The sequence below is a fragment of the Dromiciops gliroides genome, chromosome 3 (assembly GCF_019393635.1).
Source record: "Dromiciops gliroides isolate mDroGli1 chromosome 3, mDroGli1.pri, whole genome shotgun sequence".
NCBI classification, from domain to species: Eukaryota; Metazoa; Chordata; class Mammalia; order Microbiotheria; family Microbiotheriidae; genus Dromiciops; species Dromiciops gliroides.
Window position 1 is genome coordinate 79,186,794 of NC_057863.1, and position 20,495 is coordinate 79,207,288.

Here is a 20,495-nt window from a genome sequence, read left to right on the forward strand (position 1 = left end):
TTTGTTCCTCTTACCCTTCTTCCCTTTGTTTCTCCCTCTCCCCATCTACTCTTTGTCTAAACTGCGGCCACAAATTCCGCCATTCCCTCACTATGCTAGTTTTGTCATCACACTTGAGGTCTTGATATTCAATTCAACAATGTTTATTAGATGTCTCCTCTATGCTTGTTGAGGCAATTGAGTGGTGGTAGTGTGGGGTACAAAGACAGTCACAGAGATAGTCACATAGCTCACATTCTTCTGAGGGAAAATAACATGGAAGAACTAAGGGCCAGGGGTAGTAGCTAGGTGGTGCAGTGGATAGAGTACCAGCCCTGGATTCAGGAGGACCTGAGTTCAAATCCAATCTCAGACACTTAACACTTACTAGCTGTGTGACCCTGGCAAGTCACTTAACCCCAATTGCCTCACCAAAAAAAAAAAAAAAAGAACTAAGGGCCCATGGTATTTAAGTGCCTTGTCCAAAATTACCCAAGTAGTAAGTTGCAGAACCAGAATCAATACTCACATACCAGAACATGAGTTGACCACTGTTTCCACAGTACCATCCATTTCACCTGTGGTCAGACCTGGGCTTTAAGAATATTGATGGCAGCTAGGTGGAGAATGGATGGACAGTATGAAGAAATACGTTCTGGAAATGAAAACAAATAGCTAGGGACTTAGATGTGTGTGTAGGCATGTATATATGTGTATATACATATACATACATATACTCCCTCTTGCTAAAAGCCTTTTCTGGTGGTCTTCCTGCATCCCTCACCATGTTGTTGCTCCCTTCCTCTACAAATTATATTGAATTTTCTTGTATGTGTACATGTTGTATTCCCCTAGTAGGATGTAAACTCCTTGAGGACAATGCCTTTTTTTTCATTTTTGTCTTCTCTTTATCCCCAGTGTCTAGTACAGTATCTGATGCATGACACACGCTTAATGAATAATTTTGTTGTTGATTATTGCAACAGAAAAACTAATGTGATCTTAGCTGAGCTAGTTGAGACCTACATTGAGAGGTATATTGTATAGGATTCGGGAGGCAATATTCCTACTGAAGTTGATCTTGTTTGATCCAAAGGACTGTGTGCAATTTTGAGTGCCAAATTTTACAGATGAAATTGATAGTCTTGATAGAACCATGGCCATTTAAAATGATATTTGTTGAAAGTAGTGGAATTATCCAAGATAACAGAAGGCTTGGGATGGAACATGATAGTGGTCCTGAACTATTTTATGGGCTTTTATGGAAGAATAATTTATTTGCTTAACTCCATAGGGTAGTTAATAGTGGGAGCAATGGGAAGACATTGCATAGGAACAGATATGATTAGGAATGGGCTGTCTCAAGGAAGATAGTTTTCTCTCAGAGATTTTCTTTTCTTTTCTTTTTTCCTTTCTTTTTTTTTCTTTTTTTCTTTTTGGTGAGGCAGTTGGGGTTAAGTGACTTGCCCAGGGTCACACAACTAGTAAGTGTCAAGTGTCTGAGTTCGGATTTGAACTCAGGTCCCCCTGAATCCAGGGCCAGTGCTCTATCCACTGCACCACCTAGCTACACCTCTCTCAGAGATTGTCTTTTTTTTTTAAAATAAAGTATTTTATTTATTTTTTCCCGTTACATGTAAAGATAGTTCTCAACTTTTGTTTATACAAGCTTTCCAATTTCAGATTTTCTCCCTCCCTCCCCCCTCCCCCAGACAGCAGGTAATCTGATATAGGTTATATATGTATATGTATATGTATATATAATAACATTAAACATATTTCTGCATTAGTCATGTTCAGAAATTTTCAAAGGAAAGTTATCTATGACATCTACTTAGGGATGCTATATAAATCATTTGTGTTCAGTTATTGGTTAGACTGGATTTTCTCTCAAATCTCTTCCAACACTAAGATTCTTTAATTCTTCTAAGTCCTACTTATTACTACCACTGTTCTAGTGAGGTCGTATGTAATCACCTTCCTCCATACTGGTGTTATAATCTTCTCTTAACAACCCAAGAGTTTTAGAGGTAAAAGGGACAAGTTAGTTTTAAATTAAAGATATCTGGTCTTATTAATATTAGAAAGCTAACTCCTTTATCCTGTCATGACTTGTCTGTTCCAAGTACTGTCTGGAGCCAAGTAGAAAGGGCAAGTTATTGCGATACCATCCTCCATCCCAGAGTACTAGAAATCAGTGGTGTGTCAGTTCATAACTACAGTGTTTCCAAGGATTGCTAAGTGTATTGGATCTTAATGGAGGAAACATTTGAGTTAGGACTTAAACACTGGATAGGGAGGATTGCCTTGGATCATTATATTGCTGAGAATAGTTAAGTTACTTTGAAGGATTTTAAGCCTGGAATGATTCTTGATTCTTAGAGAACAGTCAAGTAGTTTCATTTAAAACAGTGGTCTTTTTGTAAGCCTATTTTCTCAGAGCTATATTTCAAGAAATCAAAAATGAAAACCTCACAGGACAAAAGTAAATTGTCCCAGCTTTTTGGAAAAACAAAAGGAAGGAGACAGGAGGAGAAGGAGGAAAAGGAAGCCAAGAGTGTCATTTCCCAACCTCTATTCAAATTGGTGGGTTGAGTCCCCAAAAGGCAGCTGCTACTACTATTATCAGATAACTAGACTTAAGAGGGACTGAGAAAAACTTCCTATAAAAGGTGGGATTTTATCTAGCATTTGAGAGAAGCCAGAGAAGCTGGACAGGAGAAGGAGGTGAAGAAGAAGAGCGTTTCAGGTATAGGGGAAATTTCAGGTATGGAGTCAAAGAAAATGCCTAGAGCCAAGAGAAGGAGTGACTTGTTCCAGGAACAGCAAGGAAGCCAGTGTCATTAGATTGAAGAGTATGTGGTAGGGTATAAGATGTAAGAAGACTGAAAAAGTGTAAGGGGTGAGGGATGGAGAAGGGGTATTAGGTTATAAAGGACTTTGCATGCCAAATAGAAGATTTTGTATTTGATCCTGAAGGTGATAGGGAACCATTTTAGTTTATTGAGTAAGTGTATGACATGGTCATACCAGCACTTAAAGAAAACTACTTTGGTGCCTAAATGAAGGATAGACTGGTATAGCTGGCAGATTTGTGGCTGGCAGACCCACTGAGGGCTATTGCAGTAATTAAGGTATGAAGTGACAAGGGCCTGCTCTAGAGTGGCAGCCGTGTCAGAGGGGGTGTATTTGAGAAATGTTGCAAAGGTGAAATGTAAAGGTCTTGGCAACAATTTAGATTTGGGGGTGAGATAGTGATGAGTCCTTGATGGTGCCAAGAAGTACCTGCCACAAAACAAATAGTCTTAAAATGTTTATTGATTTCCATTGATTAAAAAAAACAGATCATTATTTCATAGATATTCCTGCAATGTCTTACAAGGATAACAAGTTTAATTGTGTAAAGGCAGACTCTTCACTTAGAGTTATCCCTATAATGTGGAGGATACTTAATCCTTATCTTCTGTTATTAAATGCTCATGCAAATGCTTATGTACTTGGCATAGAATATCTCTAAGAAAATAATTATAGTGCTGCTGACATTTAATGCTAAGTTGGGATTAAATGATTTTTATCATTCTCCACCATGTTGGTTCAGTCACAACAGAAAATTCTACAAATATTTATTTAGTGGCTACTTCTCGCTCTTTTTTTTTTTTTAGTGAGGCAATTGGGGTTAAGTGACTTGCCCAGGGTCACACAGCTAGTAAGTGTTAAGTGTCTGAGGCCAGATTTGAACTCAGGTACTCCTGACTCCAGGGCCGGTGCTCTATCCACTGCGCCATCTAACTGCCCCTAGTGGCTACTTCTCACAAAGAGTTGTGCCAGGTATTGAAAGAGATAGAAATATAAATAGAAAATAATCCCTTATAGTTAAGCAGCATGTATTTTAGTAAGGGGAATAAGACATAGACCCAACTAAGTATAATACAAAATAGATCATCATAACTGCATAATAAAGGAATGAAAATGTGAAGAAAATTTCCTTCTGGGGAAAGGATACTCCAGATATAGTTTAGTTTGGTTGAAGCATAAAGAGCATAAAGTGTGTAACAGTATTAATAACAACAACTACACTTTGCATTCATAAAGCATTTTAAGGTTTGCCATGTGCTTTACATACATTATTTCATGTAATGTCCCGACAACCTCTTGAAATAAGGACTAATATTATCATCCTCATTCTACAAACGAGGACACCAAGGTTCAGGGAATAATGAAATATAATGATTATTAGTAGAAATAATACAAAGGTTTGATGATCACGTCTAAACATGAAATAATTGTCTTCAGTATTTGTGTCTTCAGGAGAAACAAAGTCATTCAGAATACTTCACCTCTACAGTCAACTGTCATTTCCCTTTTCATTCCTAGAGGAAACTCCAGAAACCCCAGAAAGTTACATTAACAAAAAAACCTTAGCTACATTTATATGATATATCAGCTCATCTATATATACATCTATATATTTATATATACACGCAAGTTATCAGTTATTTGAATGTTATAATTAAGTAGACTAAGTTACTGCATTCATTATACATTATGGAATACTAAAAATACAATGCCTTAGGCTTTTATGGAGTAGCTGGGAAGAAAAGATTTATTTAAATTTTTATGTAATATTTTTATGTGCTATTTTAATTTTGATGAATGAAAGTGTTTTTAAAAGGATATTTAGAATGACAAAAGCGAGATAATAAAGCTTTCTTTATGAAAATGTAATTGTATTTTTTCCATTGGCTAACCTTGTTCTGTCTTGTTCACAGTAACTATAGTACTGAATGGAAGTGGCTTGTGGACAGAGCTAGAGTTGGCAGCCGTTGGACGTGGCTTCAAGCCCAGATTTCGGAGCTAGAATACAAAATCCAGCAACTAACTGACATTCACAGGCAGATACGTGCCACCAAGGTATTGTCTATGTGCTCATAAATGGGCTCTTTTAAATGATTAATATTTTGTTTATGTAAAGAATAAGTCATAGAAAAAATGATTAACTGAAATACTGTTAAGGAATTTTATAAAAATTGAAACTTTTAGTCACTTTTCTAAACTTATGTTGCCATATTAATATAAATTTTAAACTCTTTGTATACTTTATTCTGCAGAAGTTTCTGTTACCTTTTCTAAATTATTCCTTGCTTCTTCAGTCGATTCTATTTAGTTGAATTAGTAAATATTTTAATGTTGCTGTTAAGTATCTACTTTGTTGATGTTTAGTTTTGGAAGTTGTTTGTCGGAAATTGTACTGAATATATTTTACTAAACTAGGTCCCCAGTTTTTCCCCCAGCAAAAATACTAGCTTAAAAAGGGAGAATCTTAAAGGGAGAATACACTTTGATATACTATTCTCAGTGTTAAATTTAGAAAAAAAATGCTGTTGATAAAATTTTAAGAACTGATAATCTCCTTGACAACAAAGCATTTCCATCTGGATATTCAGCTGGCACCTCAAAACTTTAAAAGCCTAATGGCATTTTTTTGTGTTTTTATACATCTTAAAATGTATAATTTCCTTAGTCAACAACAGTCAGCAAATCAATCTTATTTAACCTTTCTCTCCTAAACTTGCTTCTCCTTATGACATCTCCATTTCTGTTTTTGCAGTGAATTTCCCTTGGTAGAATCCTTGGAATGAACTTTCCTTCATCTCACCTCACATTCCAATAGTTATTCAGCCTCCACATATTTATCAAATCCCTACCCTCTTCTTGATTTCCTGCTGCCAGCACTGAGCACAGACTCCCAAGACCATCCTCCTGGACTGTTGGAGCAGCCTCCTTGCAGTCCTTCAGCCATTCCCTCTCCCTTCTCCAATCTGTCTTTCGTACCACTGCCAGAATCATTTACATGCATCTCTATCAGTCTTGTCATCTCTCTGTTCATAGTTTTCAATGGCTCCAGTGCCTTTGCCAGAACTTCTAGCACCTCCAGTTATTTCACATGACTCCTCTCCAGGTACTCTACTCAGACCAGATGTACTGTCTGCTTCCTGGACATTCATTCCCCAGTACTGTGCCCTAAATGTCTCCCTCTTCTCTAGTCCTAACCTTCATTCTAAATTCAATTCACCAGTCACCTTTTCCATGATATTCCCAGATGGTCATGACCTTTCCCCTTCAACATCACATAGCATTTGGTTTTGCAGTTCTCTGAACCACCTAGAAAGAAATATTGTATATTCTATTTACATACTTGTGTGTTATTCTCCCACTGTAAGCTCTGTGACAGTAGGAACTGTGTTTTATCTAAACTTTGTGTCTACTCCAGTGGTTAGAACAGTGATTAATAAATATTTTTTGGATGAATGAATGAATTATCTGACTGTGCTTTACATGTATGGGAAGGAAAATTTGATCAAAGAACATAAGAAATATTATTTAAAAATCATTTCTGTTTATAAAAATGTCTGCACACTTTAAGGAGTATCTTCCATCTTTTATGAATGTCACTTACTTAGAAGTGAATTGTAACAGTTTGAAGAAGGGTAAAAAAGGAAAGGGAACTATGTTTCCCATGTTCAGCCAGACAGAAGAGAATTCCTTGAGTTACAACTTTGGCCAGGACACGAGGTCTTTGCTATTCTTTAATTTCACTCACACACACACTTATGATGTATAATCACAAGAGTTATGATTAAGAGAAGAGTAACCACCTGCCTAGGGGTCTTGAAATCATGCTGTAGAACAAGGCTTCTTAATTTGGAGTCCTTGAACTTGTTTAAAAATATTTTTGTAATTGTATTTCTGTCTAACTGGTTTCTATTATAATCCTGTGTGTTTTATTTTAAGCACTTAAGATGTAGTTCTGAGAAGGGATCATTAGGCTTCACCAGATTGCAGCCACAGGGGTTCTTTGCACAAGAAAGGGGAAACCCCCCTGCCATGAAAGAACTGAGGCTTTTTAGCCTGTAAAAGAGAAGATATAGGGGAATTGTGATAGTTGTCTTCAAATACTTGAAGAGCAGCAGTGCAGAAAGACTTAACTGTGCTTAGCCCAAGAGGCCAAATCTAGGGTGAGTGGGTGGAAGTTGCACAAAGGCAGATTTAGAAATTGTCATGAAATAAAAACTACCTTCTCTTTGGCTGGTCCTATTGCTTAAAGCTTTTTTAAAACAGCTGGTCAGCTGTGGGGAAAATGCTTCTTTAGGAAATGGCTTCTTCCCCATAATAGATCAAAGAGAAAGCATTACATATGGGAGGGGGCAGGATATCTTTTAGATCCAGACTTTCCTAGAATATCTAAATTGGAATTTCCTCTTGATGTGGAAAAAAAGTTTAACAAAAAGTTATTAAGATGATGGAATGCTCTTAAGGGTCACCTAGGGATCGATCGGATTAGACTACCTTAACCAGCTGGATATCAGCTTCCTGGGCCAAGAAGAGTATAACAACTTATTGGAGGAGGGATGGTGAAGACTAGAATATGTTTCCCCATTTCAAGCCTAATGAAAATGAAAAAGATGATTTTAAAATGGAGGTACTGAAGTTAAGCTGACTTCTATAGTGTGATATGAAGAAAAAATTCCTAACCATTTTAGCTCTCCAAAAATGGATTGGACTGTTTGGTGAGTAGTATAGGTGATCATTGTTGTGTATGTTATAGAGGGGATTCTTGTTCACTTATGGATTGGGCTAGATGACCTTTGAAGTCAGTCAGTATTTATTAAGCATCTACTGTGAACTGGGCACTGTGCTAAGCACCAGGGAATACAAAGAAAGACAAATGACAGTCCCTGCCTTCAAGAAAACTATAGTCCTGTGGGGAAAACAACAAGTAAATAAATATGCAGAAACAAGCCATATACAGGATAACAGGGGGAAGGCCCTAAATTAAGATGGATTGGAAAAGTCTTCCTGTAAAAGGTAGGATTTCCTCTAGCACTTGAAGGAAGTCAGAGAAGCCAGGAGGGGGAGAATTCTAGGTATGAACATGCCAGCCCGAGAGAATGCCTGGAGCTGAGAGATGGAGTGATTTGTTCTTGGAACAGCCAGGAAGAAGCGTCACAGGATTGACAAGTCTGTGGTGGGACTGGAAAAGGAGGAGGGGACGGGGAGCCACTGGAGTCTGTTGAGTATGGGGATGACACGGTCACACCAGCACTTAAGGAAAATCCCTTTGGAGGATGGACTGGAATGGGGAGATTTGTGGCTGTCAGACCCACCAGGGGGCATTGCAGTTAGAGAGGTGTGAAGTGATAAGGGCAGTGGTGACTGTGTCAGAGGAGAGAAGGGGGCAAATTCAGGAGATTTGCAAAAGTGAAATCAAGGTTGACTCCCTCAGAAACCTCTGTTTTCATTGTGTGAGGACTCACTCTACTGATGAAATACATGTATTACGTCTTGTGAGTTTGGAAAGGTCTGTGATTTCATTGAGATTTCCATGGCTCTGGAATGCATTTCTATTAATGTTCTTCTGTTCTGTCAAGGGACCACTCAAGTATCATATCCTTCATGAAGACTTCCTTGAAACTCTTAGAATTTTCTTTTCCAGGTGGCAGTGATCATTTTCTTTTCAGATTTGTCAATATCATTATCCTAGCCATCTCCTTTATACTTACTCTCTGATACAATAATTCACAGAATCACAGATAGAGAGCTGGCCTCTCCTTAGTCCACAGACTACACATTGAGGACCAGTGCTCCAGTGTATCCCATTCTTAAAAAGTATTCACTTAACCTTTCTGCCCCATACAAGCTATTGTCCTGCATCTCCCCCCTTTCACTGACAAACTTATGGAAAAAAATCATCTCCCCTCCCAAGTTCTACTTCCTTATTGCCCTCTCATTTCTCAGTTCCTTACAGTTAAATCCATTGGCCTCTCAGCCTTTATTCTACTGACAGTGTTAACCACTGTCTCCTCCCAGATAATTCCTTTTTTGCCCTTTATTTCCATGTATCTCCTATGACCAGTCTGACCCTTCTTTCTAGTCATCACCTAGGTGGCACAGTGGATTGAGTATCAGGCCTGGAGTCAGGAAGACTCATCTTCTTGAGTTCAAATATTGCCCAAGACACTATTTGTGTGACCCTGTGCAAGTCCCTCACCTTCTGATTGGCTTAATTTTCTTGACTGTAAAAATGAAAAGAATAGCACCTACCTTCCTAGGGTTTTTGTGAGGATAAAATGAGATAATTATTATAAGCTCTTAGCTCAGTGCTTAGTAACTGCTTTATAAAAGTTAGCTATTGTCATTTGCTGTTCACTAGATCTTTGGCTAGAAAATCTTCCAAGTCTTGCCTCTTTTCTCTCTGAATGTTTTGGATATCTTTCCACTTACTAAGTATCACCTCTTTTCAGATGACTCCTAAAGTTGTGTACTCAAGCCATAATCCTGATCCTTAATTTTGGTTATGCATAACTGACTGCCTATTGAATATATTCTCCTAGATATCCCATTGGCATATAAAACTTAACATAGCCAAAATGGAACTCTTGTCTTTTCCCTGTAAACATGCTCTTCTCTATTTCTGTCCGGGGCACTTATGAGTCAACTTTGGCACTTCTCCCTCTCCAATCATTCCCTCAGTTTTATTAATTCTACCTCAACAAAATCTCTTTCATTTGTTTTGGCACTCAGACAGTGATGAATTTGGAGTCTGAAGATCTATGTTCAAATCTGAGGCTCAAATTTTACTTACCTATAAAATTAGGGGGTTAGATTAGATGATCTCTGGTATCCCTTCTAATTCTAGGATACTATGAGAGACCCTCTAATCTCTTTCTTTCACCTACAGAACCACCACCCTAATTTAGGCCGTCATTACTGTTGTCTGGTCCATTATGATAGTGTCTAAATCAATTTCCCTGTGGCCCTTTCTAATCCATCCACTACACAGGTGCTGTTGGGCCTGACCATATCACTCCCTTTTCCTAAAGCATTCAGTGACTCTCCATACAAATTTGTTAGTCTGGCATTTAAAGCCCTGACCAATCTGTCATTCCTGAAGCCTCCTATCATTGCAGACTTAGACTCTTTTCACATATTCACTGCCCTAGCCACACTGTACTACTAACCATTCTCTGAAATTGATCTTTTATCTCCTACCTCCATGCATTTGAAAATGCTTTTTCCCTTGCTTGGAATGTACTTCCTCATTTCTGTTTCAATATACTTTATTCCTTATATTTCTTAATGCCCAACTGAAGAGCCGCCTACCAACAAAGCTCCCAGGTAACAAACTCTTAGCAAAAGGAAAATTGACTCAGTTTTTCTTTTACTCTACCTATTTGTACACATGTTGTTTCTCCCCAGTAGAGTTTATACTTGAGGACATAGACTGTTTTTCTCTTTTCATCCTCAGTGTTTTACACCTAGAAGACATTTACTTTTTCTGGTATTAGTTACTTGTAAAATAGTAATAAATATTTGTACCACTAAATATAGTATTGTTTTGAAGTATTTGCCTTATAAACTTTTAGGTAACATTTAAGTGTGAGTTTTTATTGTTTACTTATTATTTCTGTAATATAGCCTGTTCTTTTCTTCCCCTGTGCCATCAATGATGCTATTTTTTGCCCCTCTATTTTGGGTATTAAAAACCCATTTAGTCTTCAAAGTCCAACACCCATGCCACATTCTTTTTGAAATATTCCCAGATTCCCAGATGACATTCAAGAAGTACTCTGGGGGCAGGTAGGTGGTGCAGTGGTTAAAGCACCAGCTCTGGATTCAGGAGGACCTGAGTTCAAATCTGGCCTCAGACACTTGACACTTAGTAGCTGTGTGACCCTGGGCAAGTCACTTAACCATCATTGCCCTGCAGAAAAAAAAAAAAAAAGATAAAAAAAAAAGTACTCTGTCCAGGCTGGAATCGGCTAGCAGAAATTTGAGGCTACTACTCATTGTTTTCTCTTTTAAGCATGAAATCCCCAACCTTCAGTGTGAAGCTATTAGCCTTCAAAAACAATAATTCAATAAGCATTTATTAAGTGCCTTAATATATGCCAGGCACTGTGCTAAATGCTGAGGAAGAAAAGCGGAGCATAATACCTGCTTTCAAGATCACAGTCTAATGTGGGGGGCAATAACATGTAAAAAACTATGTACAAACATAATATATCTTTATATCTCTATGCCTGCCTGCCAGTAGATGGAGAAGAGAAAGGAGAGAATTCCAGGAATGGGGGATAATTAGTGATAGAATATCTTGTGTGAGGAACAGCAAGAGGGACAGTGTCTCTGGATGTCAGTGTATGTGGAAGGGAGCAAATTGTAAGGATACTGGGAAGGTAGAAAGGGGCCAGATTATGAATGGCTTTAAAAGCCTAACAGGATTTTATGTTTAATCCTGGAGATAATAGTTTATTGAAAAAAAATAGTTTATTGAAAAAAAATAGTTTATTGAATAGGGGGAGTGGCATGGTTAGACCTGCATTTTATTGAGATTAATTTAATAACTTAGTGGTGGATGGACTATAGTAGGGAGAGATTTGAGGCAGTTAAACCACAATTTAGGCTAAAGAAAGAATGAAGGAAAGGAAGACTAGGGTGGAAAAGGGAAAAGAAAGTGGGGAAGTTTTTCTTACATAATCAAGGTATATAAGGAGGGATGGGTGGAAGGAGCAGACAACATGAACTTCACACTTATCTAAACCAAAGGAAGGAAGAATACTTGCATACACACACACACACACACACACACAACTGGATACATAAATACATTTTACTCAACAGGGAAACTGGAGGGAAAGGGTCTGATAGTGACAAATATCACAAAGAAGAAGAGGGAATAAGGAGGGCATATTAAAGGAGGGATTCATGTTAACTGTTCATGGGTAGGCTGGTCCAATATAATAAAAACAAGGATACTATCTAAATTAATTTACTTATTTAGTGCTATACTAATCAAGCTCCCAAAGGATCACTTTATAGAGCTAGAAAAAAAAACAACAAAATTCATTTGGAAGAAAAAAAAGATTAAGAATCTCAAGGAAAATAATGAAAAAAATGGGAAGGAAAGGGGCCTGGAAGTACGAGATTTACAAAGTAATAATCATTAGAAAAACTGGCACTTATTAAGAAATAGAGATATCATCAGTAGAATAGTAAATGAGCTAACAGGAACCTAATGTTTGAAAACTCAAAGATCCCAGCTATTAGGATAAGAACTTATTATTTGAGAAAAACTGTTGGGAAAACCGCAAAGCTGTGTTGAAAACTCAAAGATCCCAGCTATTAGGATAAGAAATTATTTGAGAAAAACTGTTGGGAAAACCACAAAGCATTCAGACAGAAACTAGGACTAGACTAGCAGTCTACACCATATGCCAACACAATAGTTAGTATTTATATAGTTTTTTAAGGTTTGCAAAACTCTTTACATATGTTAGCTCATTTGTCACAACCCTGGAAAGTAGGTGCTGCTATTATTACCATTTCACAGATGAAGAAATTGGAGCACAGAAAGTTTAAATGATGCCCAGTCACATAATTAGGCAGAATAAAAGACGGTATTGAAACTCAGATCTTCTGGATTTCAAGTCCTATACTTGATCATTGTGTCATTTAACTACCTTTAGAAAAGCTCCAAATGGATTACTGACTTAGACGTAAGGTGTAACATCATAAACAAATTAGAGGAACATGAAAGGAATTTCCTGCCAGAGAGGATCGTACAAGGTAAAGTGCACAATTGTGATTCCATAAAATATACAAGCATTTGTACAAATAAAACCAATGGAGCTAAAAGTAGAAGAAAAATATGTAAATGAGAAAAATCTTGGTAGCAAATTTCTGATTTATCATTTCATTTCTTAGATACATAGGAAACTGGTTAAAAAATTTTAAGACCAAGAGCCATTCATTCATTCCCAAGCTAATAAATGTAGAATGGTTATGAATAGGTAGTTTTCAGAGAAAGAAATCTGAACTATCAATAGGCATATAAAATTCTCTAAATCATTAAAAGAGATATGAAAATTAAAACAACTCTGAGGTACTACCTCATACCCATCAGATTAGCAGACTTGACAAAAAAGGAAAATGATAAATGCTGGAGGGACTATGGGAAAACATATATTAATGCACTGTTGGTGGAACTATGAACTGGTCCAGGCATTCTGGAAAACAATTTGGAACTATGCCCCTAAAGCTACTAAATTATATATACCCTTAGAACCAGTAATACCACTACTAGGTATATGCCCTCAAAGAGATCAAAGAAAGAGGAGGAAAAACTGTATATACAATAATATTTATAGCAAATTTTTGCGCTGACAAAGAATTGGAAACTGAAAGGGTGCTCATCACTGGGGAATGGCAGGAAAACTTAAAGTATATGACTGTGATAAAATACTATTGTGGTTTTTTTTGTTTTGTTTTGTTTTTGGTGAAGCAATTGGGGTTAAGTAACTTGCCTAGGGTCACACAGCTAGTAAGTGTTAAGTGTCTGAGGCTGGATTTGAACTCAGGTCCTCCTGACTTCAGGGCCGGTGCTCTACCCACTCCGCCACCTAGCTGCCCCATACTATTGTGTTTTAAGAAATGATGAAGGGTCTTGACACTTACTAGCTGTGTGACCCTGGGCAAGTCACTTATCCCTCATTGCCCCGCAAAAAAAAAGAGAAAGAAAGAAAGAAATGATGAAGGGGTTGATTTCAGAGAAACATGGGAAGACATATGAACTGATGCAGAGTGAAGTGAGTAGAATCAATAACTTTATAGCATAACAATATTGTAAAGGCAAACAACTTTGTAAAACTTAGAAAGTTTAATCAACTCAAAGACCAGCCATGATTACAGAGGACTCATAATGAAACATTATGTCCCCACCCCCTGACAGAAACGTTAATAGATTCAGGGTGCAGATTAAAACTTTTTGTTTGTTTGTTTGCTTGGACATCACCAATGTGAGAATTTTTTTTTGACCATGCATGTTTCTAACAGTTTTCGTTTTTCTTTCTTTTTCATTGGGGAAAGATGAAAGGGGAGTAGGAGAGAAGTTGGATTTCCAATTGACTGCAAAAAATTTTAATTAAAAAAAGTTGCTGAACTAAAAAACAATAACAAAATAATTATACTGCTAAACCACATAGTAATAACCACAGTATAACACTTGACCATTATGTATAACATTGCTTTTATTGGCATATAGATACCAAGGGACCAGATATGGTAATCACTGGTCTAAAAAGATAAAGATAAAAAAGGCATATGACCAAATTTCATGAATTTGCAAATGGTGTTCATGTTAAGGGCAAACACGACAAGTTAACCAAGTCTTCTCAAAGAACAAATAATTTAGGACAAATTAAGTAAAATTTTACTTTATGTAGCAGGTAGTTTACTTGGAGGATTGCTGCTATCTTCTTCCATAAAAAATTGAATCAGGGCAACTCTAAGATAGAATACTAGACTGAATACATCATTGTCTTCATTTAGTGTATCTTCAGTGTTTTAATGTTTAAACAAAGCTATTTAAGCAGAGTCACTAATGAGTAGCCAACTGCCTTATGCAAAAAAATATGGAGAATGTTGCTTAGCACATGGGAGAATTACTGGGGGCCAGACATAGTATTTAAAATCTGCACAAGTTGTGCAGTATATATGCATAAAGTAGGTTCCTACGTCATATAAACTTATAAAAAGTTTATAATTTATATCTGATGAATCAGAGAATTACACTCATTTCATTTTTTTGGGGGGGGGATTGGGAGGTTTGAGACCAAGGTTTCTTTTTGTTTTTTTTTTTGCTCAAGTTGGAAGTGTAGTAGTTCTCCTGGGCCAGATCCCAACATGGATGATTTGATCAGCTCTTCTTCTGACCCCTTTCAGGAAAGCTGGTGGCCTGCACTTCTGGGGCCCCCACTTCACCATATTGGTACTGGACTAATACAGATACCCAACTGGCTTAACATGCTACAGCTCACATCATCTGAGTTCAAGCCTCAGCCTACCCAGCAGCAATCAGTTTGTATTCACTATCCTAAGTAATGCAATCTTTAGTAATCATTATTGTGATTGGTAAAAATTTATTAGTCATTATAGTGAAATGTAAAGTGTATTGTCCCGGAAGACTTTGCTATTGTTCTGACTATGACAATGACGATGACCACTAGTACTCATACTACTACTACCAAACTTTAAAGTTTTAAAGCACATTCCTCTCAACAGCACTATGAGACAGGTCTTAAAGCTATTTTTATTTACATTTTACAGATGAGGAAACTGAGACTAGGAGAGATTAAATGACTTGCTCATGATCATATAGCTATTATTTGTCTAAGGCAGGAGCTGAATCTTAGTCTTCTGACTCCAAGTCTAATGCTCTGTGTACTCTCATGTGATCCTGAGGCAAATCATTTAACATTGGGACTATTTTTTCTTATAAGTAAAGTGAGACAGACTAGATGATTTCTAATGTTCCTTAAAATTCAAAAATTCTGTTCTAATGAGTTCTTAAAAACCAGAAAAGGTATGACAAAAGCAACAGCAAGGGGCAACAAAATTTCAACTTGTCTGTTTTGTTAATCACGATATATTATTCATGAAACTATTCTACTTTGTTTTTATGATCATCTCCTAATTGTATTGGAACTAAGAACTCTGTTAGCTAAACTTGTTAGTTAATATCACATCTCCATTATATTTCATGTTCTCTGACATAGTAATACTAAAGAAAGAAGGACAGATGTAAAATCTTTACAGTTATTTTTTGTGTGAAACTTGATGTCATTTTTGTTTGTATTTCCCTGATAGAGATTATATCTTAAATTACTGTAGTCCTTTCTTTTCATCAATAGATCTGTACTCAAATGAGACCAGCAGTATTGGTGATTTGCTTACTGTAAAAGATGAATTGATTATATTATCAGAAGTCAGACAAGGGGCAGACAGTGTAGTATTCTTTGATTAATTAAATTCTTATATAAGATAATGCATAGCTTTTAGCTGTTAATTGCATTTATAGACTGGTTTGTCATTATTTAGTTTGAGGTACTGTTCCTTTGTAAGGCCACCTGATAATCATAAAAGATTATTCTTTTTAAAGGAAGCAAAATAGTAATAATTCATTTGGATGAGTAATATTTGTATGACTAAAATTAAAAATAATTTGCAAATGATCAACAAAGCAGGTTATGAGTTTCCCACTTAACCTTCTTTGGGCCAGTTTATAGTCATTAATGTACATCCTAATCTGGGGTATCTGACAGGTCTATTATATTTCACCTCCCAAAATTTTTGCATATCCCTAATACTATTTATCCTATGTCAGAATAAATTATTGAAATAAATTAAAAAATTTTGGTGATAAAAACTTATATATCTCTTGATTTCTTTGGTGTGGGCCAGATAAAAGTCTGGCAATTTATTCTCCGTAAAAAGAAGCATTATGTTCTTTTTTCTGCAAAATTCCAGACCACCACTTAGCTAGACTTTTATATTCCTTCTCCAGAATGATGCCTGTGATAGTTATGTTGTTTTCTTTAAAATTAATCAAAACTCCTTATTGGTATTTCTTTACTTCTGCATAAGTTTTTGCTTTTTATTTTTAAAGTGGTGACTTAAAGAGAAATTCTAGAAAAATAATAATAGCTAGCATTTATATAACTCTTAAAGGCTTGCAAAGTGCTTTACAAATGTTATCTCATTTTATTCTCACAATAACCCTGTAAGGTAAGTGCTATTATTATTATTCCTATTTTACAGATGAGGAAATTGATGATGACAGAAGTTAAATGACTTGCCCAGGGTCACACAGCTAGTAAGTGTCTGAGGCTGGATTTGAACTTAGGTCTTCTTGACTCTAGTTCCAGCACTCATTATCTAAACAAAAATATTCCCTTGATATACTTAGTAATATCAATGTGAAGGTAAACTTTGGGGTGGAGAGGAAAGAGGATGGTTAAAATTTAGTTCCATAACTAATAAATGAAAATGGGTAGTGTGTGCATATATATTCCAAAGATTCATTTGTGTATATTACTATTATTCTCTTTAAAAAGTGTCAGAAGATGATGGAAATTGGTCATAGCAAATATCACATTTTAAAAAATGAGATTGCATTTTGACAGGGAAAATTGATCATTGATAGAAGTGATTTCAGAATCCACTGTCTCTTTGTATAGTTGGATCATTGACTTGACAGAACACAGATCAAAATCAATAGTATATTAGAAGAGAAAATAAATATGAGATGTATGCTATATCTAAAACATGACACTTTTATAGTTTAATAAGCAAGGAATTAACCTTGAGAAATAGAAAATGGATAAGGAAGAACATTGACTTTAATTCATTCTTTATTTCACTGAAAAATTTAACTGATTTAAAAAGTTATTACAGTAAAAATAAAAACACCAAAAAACATGCTACAAAGGGTTTCATGTGAGAACCAACCACAAGCTAAATCATCTTCAGAGCATTTTTAGAGGACACTAGGATTGCAATAAATATATGTGAAAACGTAACAATTGAAGGCATTTCTATTGAGACCTCTTTTCATCAGCAACAATGTTTGAATTGTCATCTTAGCAGCTAAAGTACTAGGTGAAATAACAGTAATGGCATTTTTAAAGATTAATTCAGGAAGAGGGATTGAACTTGACAAGATCCATCCAGTAGTATGCTTGAAGCAAAATAATTTTAAAGTATGACTTTAAGATAAATCAAAGAGACAATGAATGGAAAATATTCTAAGCAATTATGATGAGACCCCCAAAAGTAACCAAGAGATGTCAGTAGTTACTAATGTGCTTTCTCATCTCCAGACCAACTTTCTCATTTTACAGAAATGGAATGTCTGTGCAAACATCATACTTATCTTTGATGATGAGAAAAGACCAAATAGATTGTCATGGATGATTTTTATAACCAAATACATTTTCATAATCATATAATTTTATAGAAAGATGCAGAAAATATAACATCTCATTTTGTCTACTCTTTGATTAAAAAAAAGCATTTGACTTGATGAAACAAAATACAACTATGAAGACTCTTTTCAAGAAAAAATGACTTCTACACGTATTTGGAAATCAAATAAGATTCTATGAAAATAACTTTATTCAATGACATTGTTTATTGCTCTCAATCAGGGCATAAAACAGGAAGATGTATGCTTGCCTATATATGCATAGCCAATGTCATAGAAGATTTCTTAAGCAGAGTCCAAATAGAAGGCAATCTCCCAATTAATGTTTAGGTTCTCTAAATGTTTCTATTTGCACGTGGCATTGTATTATTTTCATTGAGATATAGACTATTACAAAGCTTCCTTAATTAAAGAATTTTCATATACATTAATTTATTTGATCCTTACAACTCCATAAGATAGACCATATAGCTATTATCTCAGTTCTACACATGAGCAAAGTGAAACTAGGGTTAAATAACTTGCTCATAGTTACATAGCTAGCAAATGTTCATGATGGGATTTGAATGTAGATCTCTCCTGATTGAATCTAGCGCTGTTTGCATTATAGCATGCAGAGATTATGCTATCAATACTAAGAAAACAAAATGAATGACAAATACATTATAAAGTTCTTTCCTCACTTTTTAGTGAAGTAGTATAAGTATGTTCAACCCATTTTGCAGATGAGGAAACAATCTCTATGAGGTTATTTGTCTAGGTTTACACAGCTAGTGTATCAATGTCAGGATTCAAAACCAGTTCTCCAGCATTCTTCCATTATACAAAATTATGACATGCAGTTAAATGACCAACTTGTTGAGTTATTTTGTCAGCATGTATTATATGTATGTCTTAGACAAGCACTCCGTATGAACAGTGACCTAATACTAGAATGTAATAAGAAGGAATACAAACTGGATAGAATTTAGCAATACTTTATTTAAATCATCCCAAGCAGTTCACTAGCACAATAGCCTGTCTTTTTAATGATTTCCCTCTGGCATCAAAGTACCAAGGACAAGTATAACAAGAAAAGAAAATGAGCTGGTCATATGAGTGAGGAATAACAGTTATGATGGAATGGTAACCTGAATGTGGAATTGATACTCCAGAAATATTCAGAGAAGTAAAGAAAATCCTCTAGTGTATTGTGTGAAGCATCAAAGAATTTATATAAAGACATGGACAAGAATTGTAGAAGATAAAAAGGTATGTGGGATGGCCTAATCTGTGGAAGGTGCCATCCTGATCCATCTAAGTAATGGTATTAACTTACCACAGTTGTTGGCATTAGGTGAGGTAATACTCTGTTACTATGAAGTACTATATAAATGTAAACTACGTCTACCCTTTGTAAGAATGCTCTCAACATCTAAACATTTGAATGCCATGATCATCTAAACATATGAATGCTGCAAGTGATGAAGAGAATCATCTATTACCTGCCACATGTTGGGGATACAAAGACAAAACTGAAATAGCTTCTGATGTCAAGGAACATATATTCTATTCACAGATATGCAAACACAAAATATATTCAAAGTAAATACAAAGTAGTTTGGGATAAGAGGCATCAGCACCTTGAGAGAATCAGGAAAACCCTCCTGTAGGATTTGGTTTTTAATCTGAGCTTTGAAGGAAGCAAGGAAACATTCTAAGAGGTAGAAGTGAAGTGTTGTATATGAGGGACAGCTAATAGGTCACTTTAACTAGACAGAAGAGTGATTTAAGGAGGATAATTGTAGGTAGGTAGTTTGGAGCCAGATTATGAAGGTCTATAAATGACAAATGGAAGAGTTTACATTTGATCATAGAGGCTTTAGGAACTATTGGAGCTTATTGGGCAGGGGAGGAACAAGATCACATTGCTGCTTTAGAAATCACTTAGTCAGTTGTATAGAATATGGATCAGAGAAAGGAGAGATTTGATCAAGGCAATAAGAAAATTAAGAGAGTATGATAGTAGTTTAGGTGAAAGGTGAAGACAGCCTAAAACAAGATTTAGCTAGAGTGGCATCTGTGTGAATAGAGAGAAAATGATGGATTTGAAGAATATGGAAGTAAAATTGACCTGACTTGAGCTGTAGGTGGTGGCCTATGCCACCTACATGTTCTTTAGAAAGCTGAAGCTGAAGCTGGTGGATCATTTGGGTTAGGGAGTTCTGAGTTGCAGTAAGACTAAAGCCAGTCTGGTGTCTACACTCAGTTCAGTACTAATATGGTGGACCCTTGACGTAGGAGGTACCAGCTTGCATAAGGAAAAGCAAAACAGTTCATGTAGGAAATGGAGCAGGTCAAAGCTCCCATGCTGATCAGCAGTAGTTTGGGAGTGAGTAGTCTCTGCACTTCCAGCCTGGGTGAAATAGGAAGACCCAGACATTAAAAATAAAGCCACACAACATACATACACACACACAGACACACTCATACAAACACACACATTAGAAATTGAAAAGATTTGATAAGTGAGAGTAAAGAGTTGAAAACAATTCTGAGATTGTGAAATTGGGGAACTAAAAGGATAGTGTCCTCAACAGAAATAGAGCAATTCCAAAAAAAGCATTAGTTTAGGGGAATATTATCAATTCTATTCTGTGCATGCTGAGTTTGAACTGCTTTTTGGACATATAAATCAAAATATCCAGTAGGCAGTTGG

At 36.0% G+C, this 20,495-nt stretch overlaps 1 protein-coding gene across 1 annotated transcript in view; it reads left to right on the forward strand.

Annotated features, from left to right (window-relative positions):
- KANSL1L (KAT8 regulatory NSL complex subunit 1 like) overlaps window positions 1–20,495 on the forward strand; it is a 148,132-nt gene that overhangs the window by 21,365 nt on the left and 106,272 nt on the right. The window contains exon 2 of the mRNA XM_043992796.1: window positions 4,749–4,890. Coding sequence (XP_043848731.1) covers window positions 4,749–4,890 — 142 coding nt within the window. The remainder of the gene's footprint in view (window positions 1–4,748; window positions 4,891–20,495) is intronic.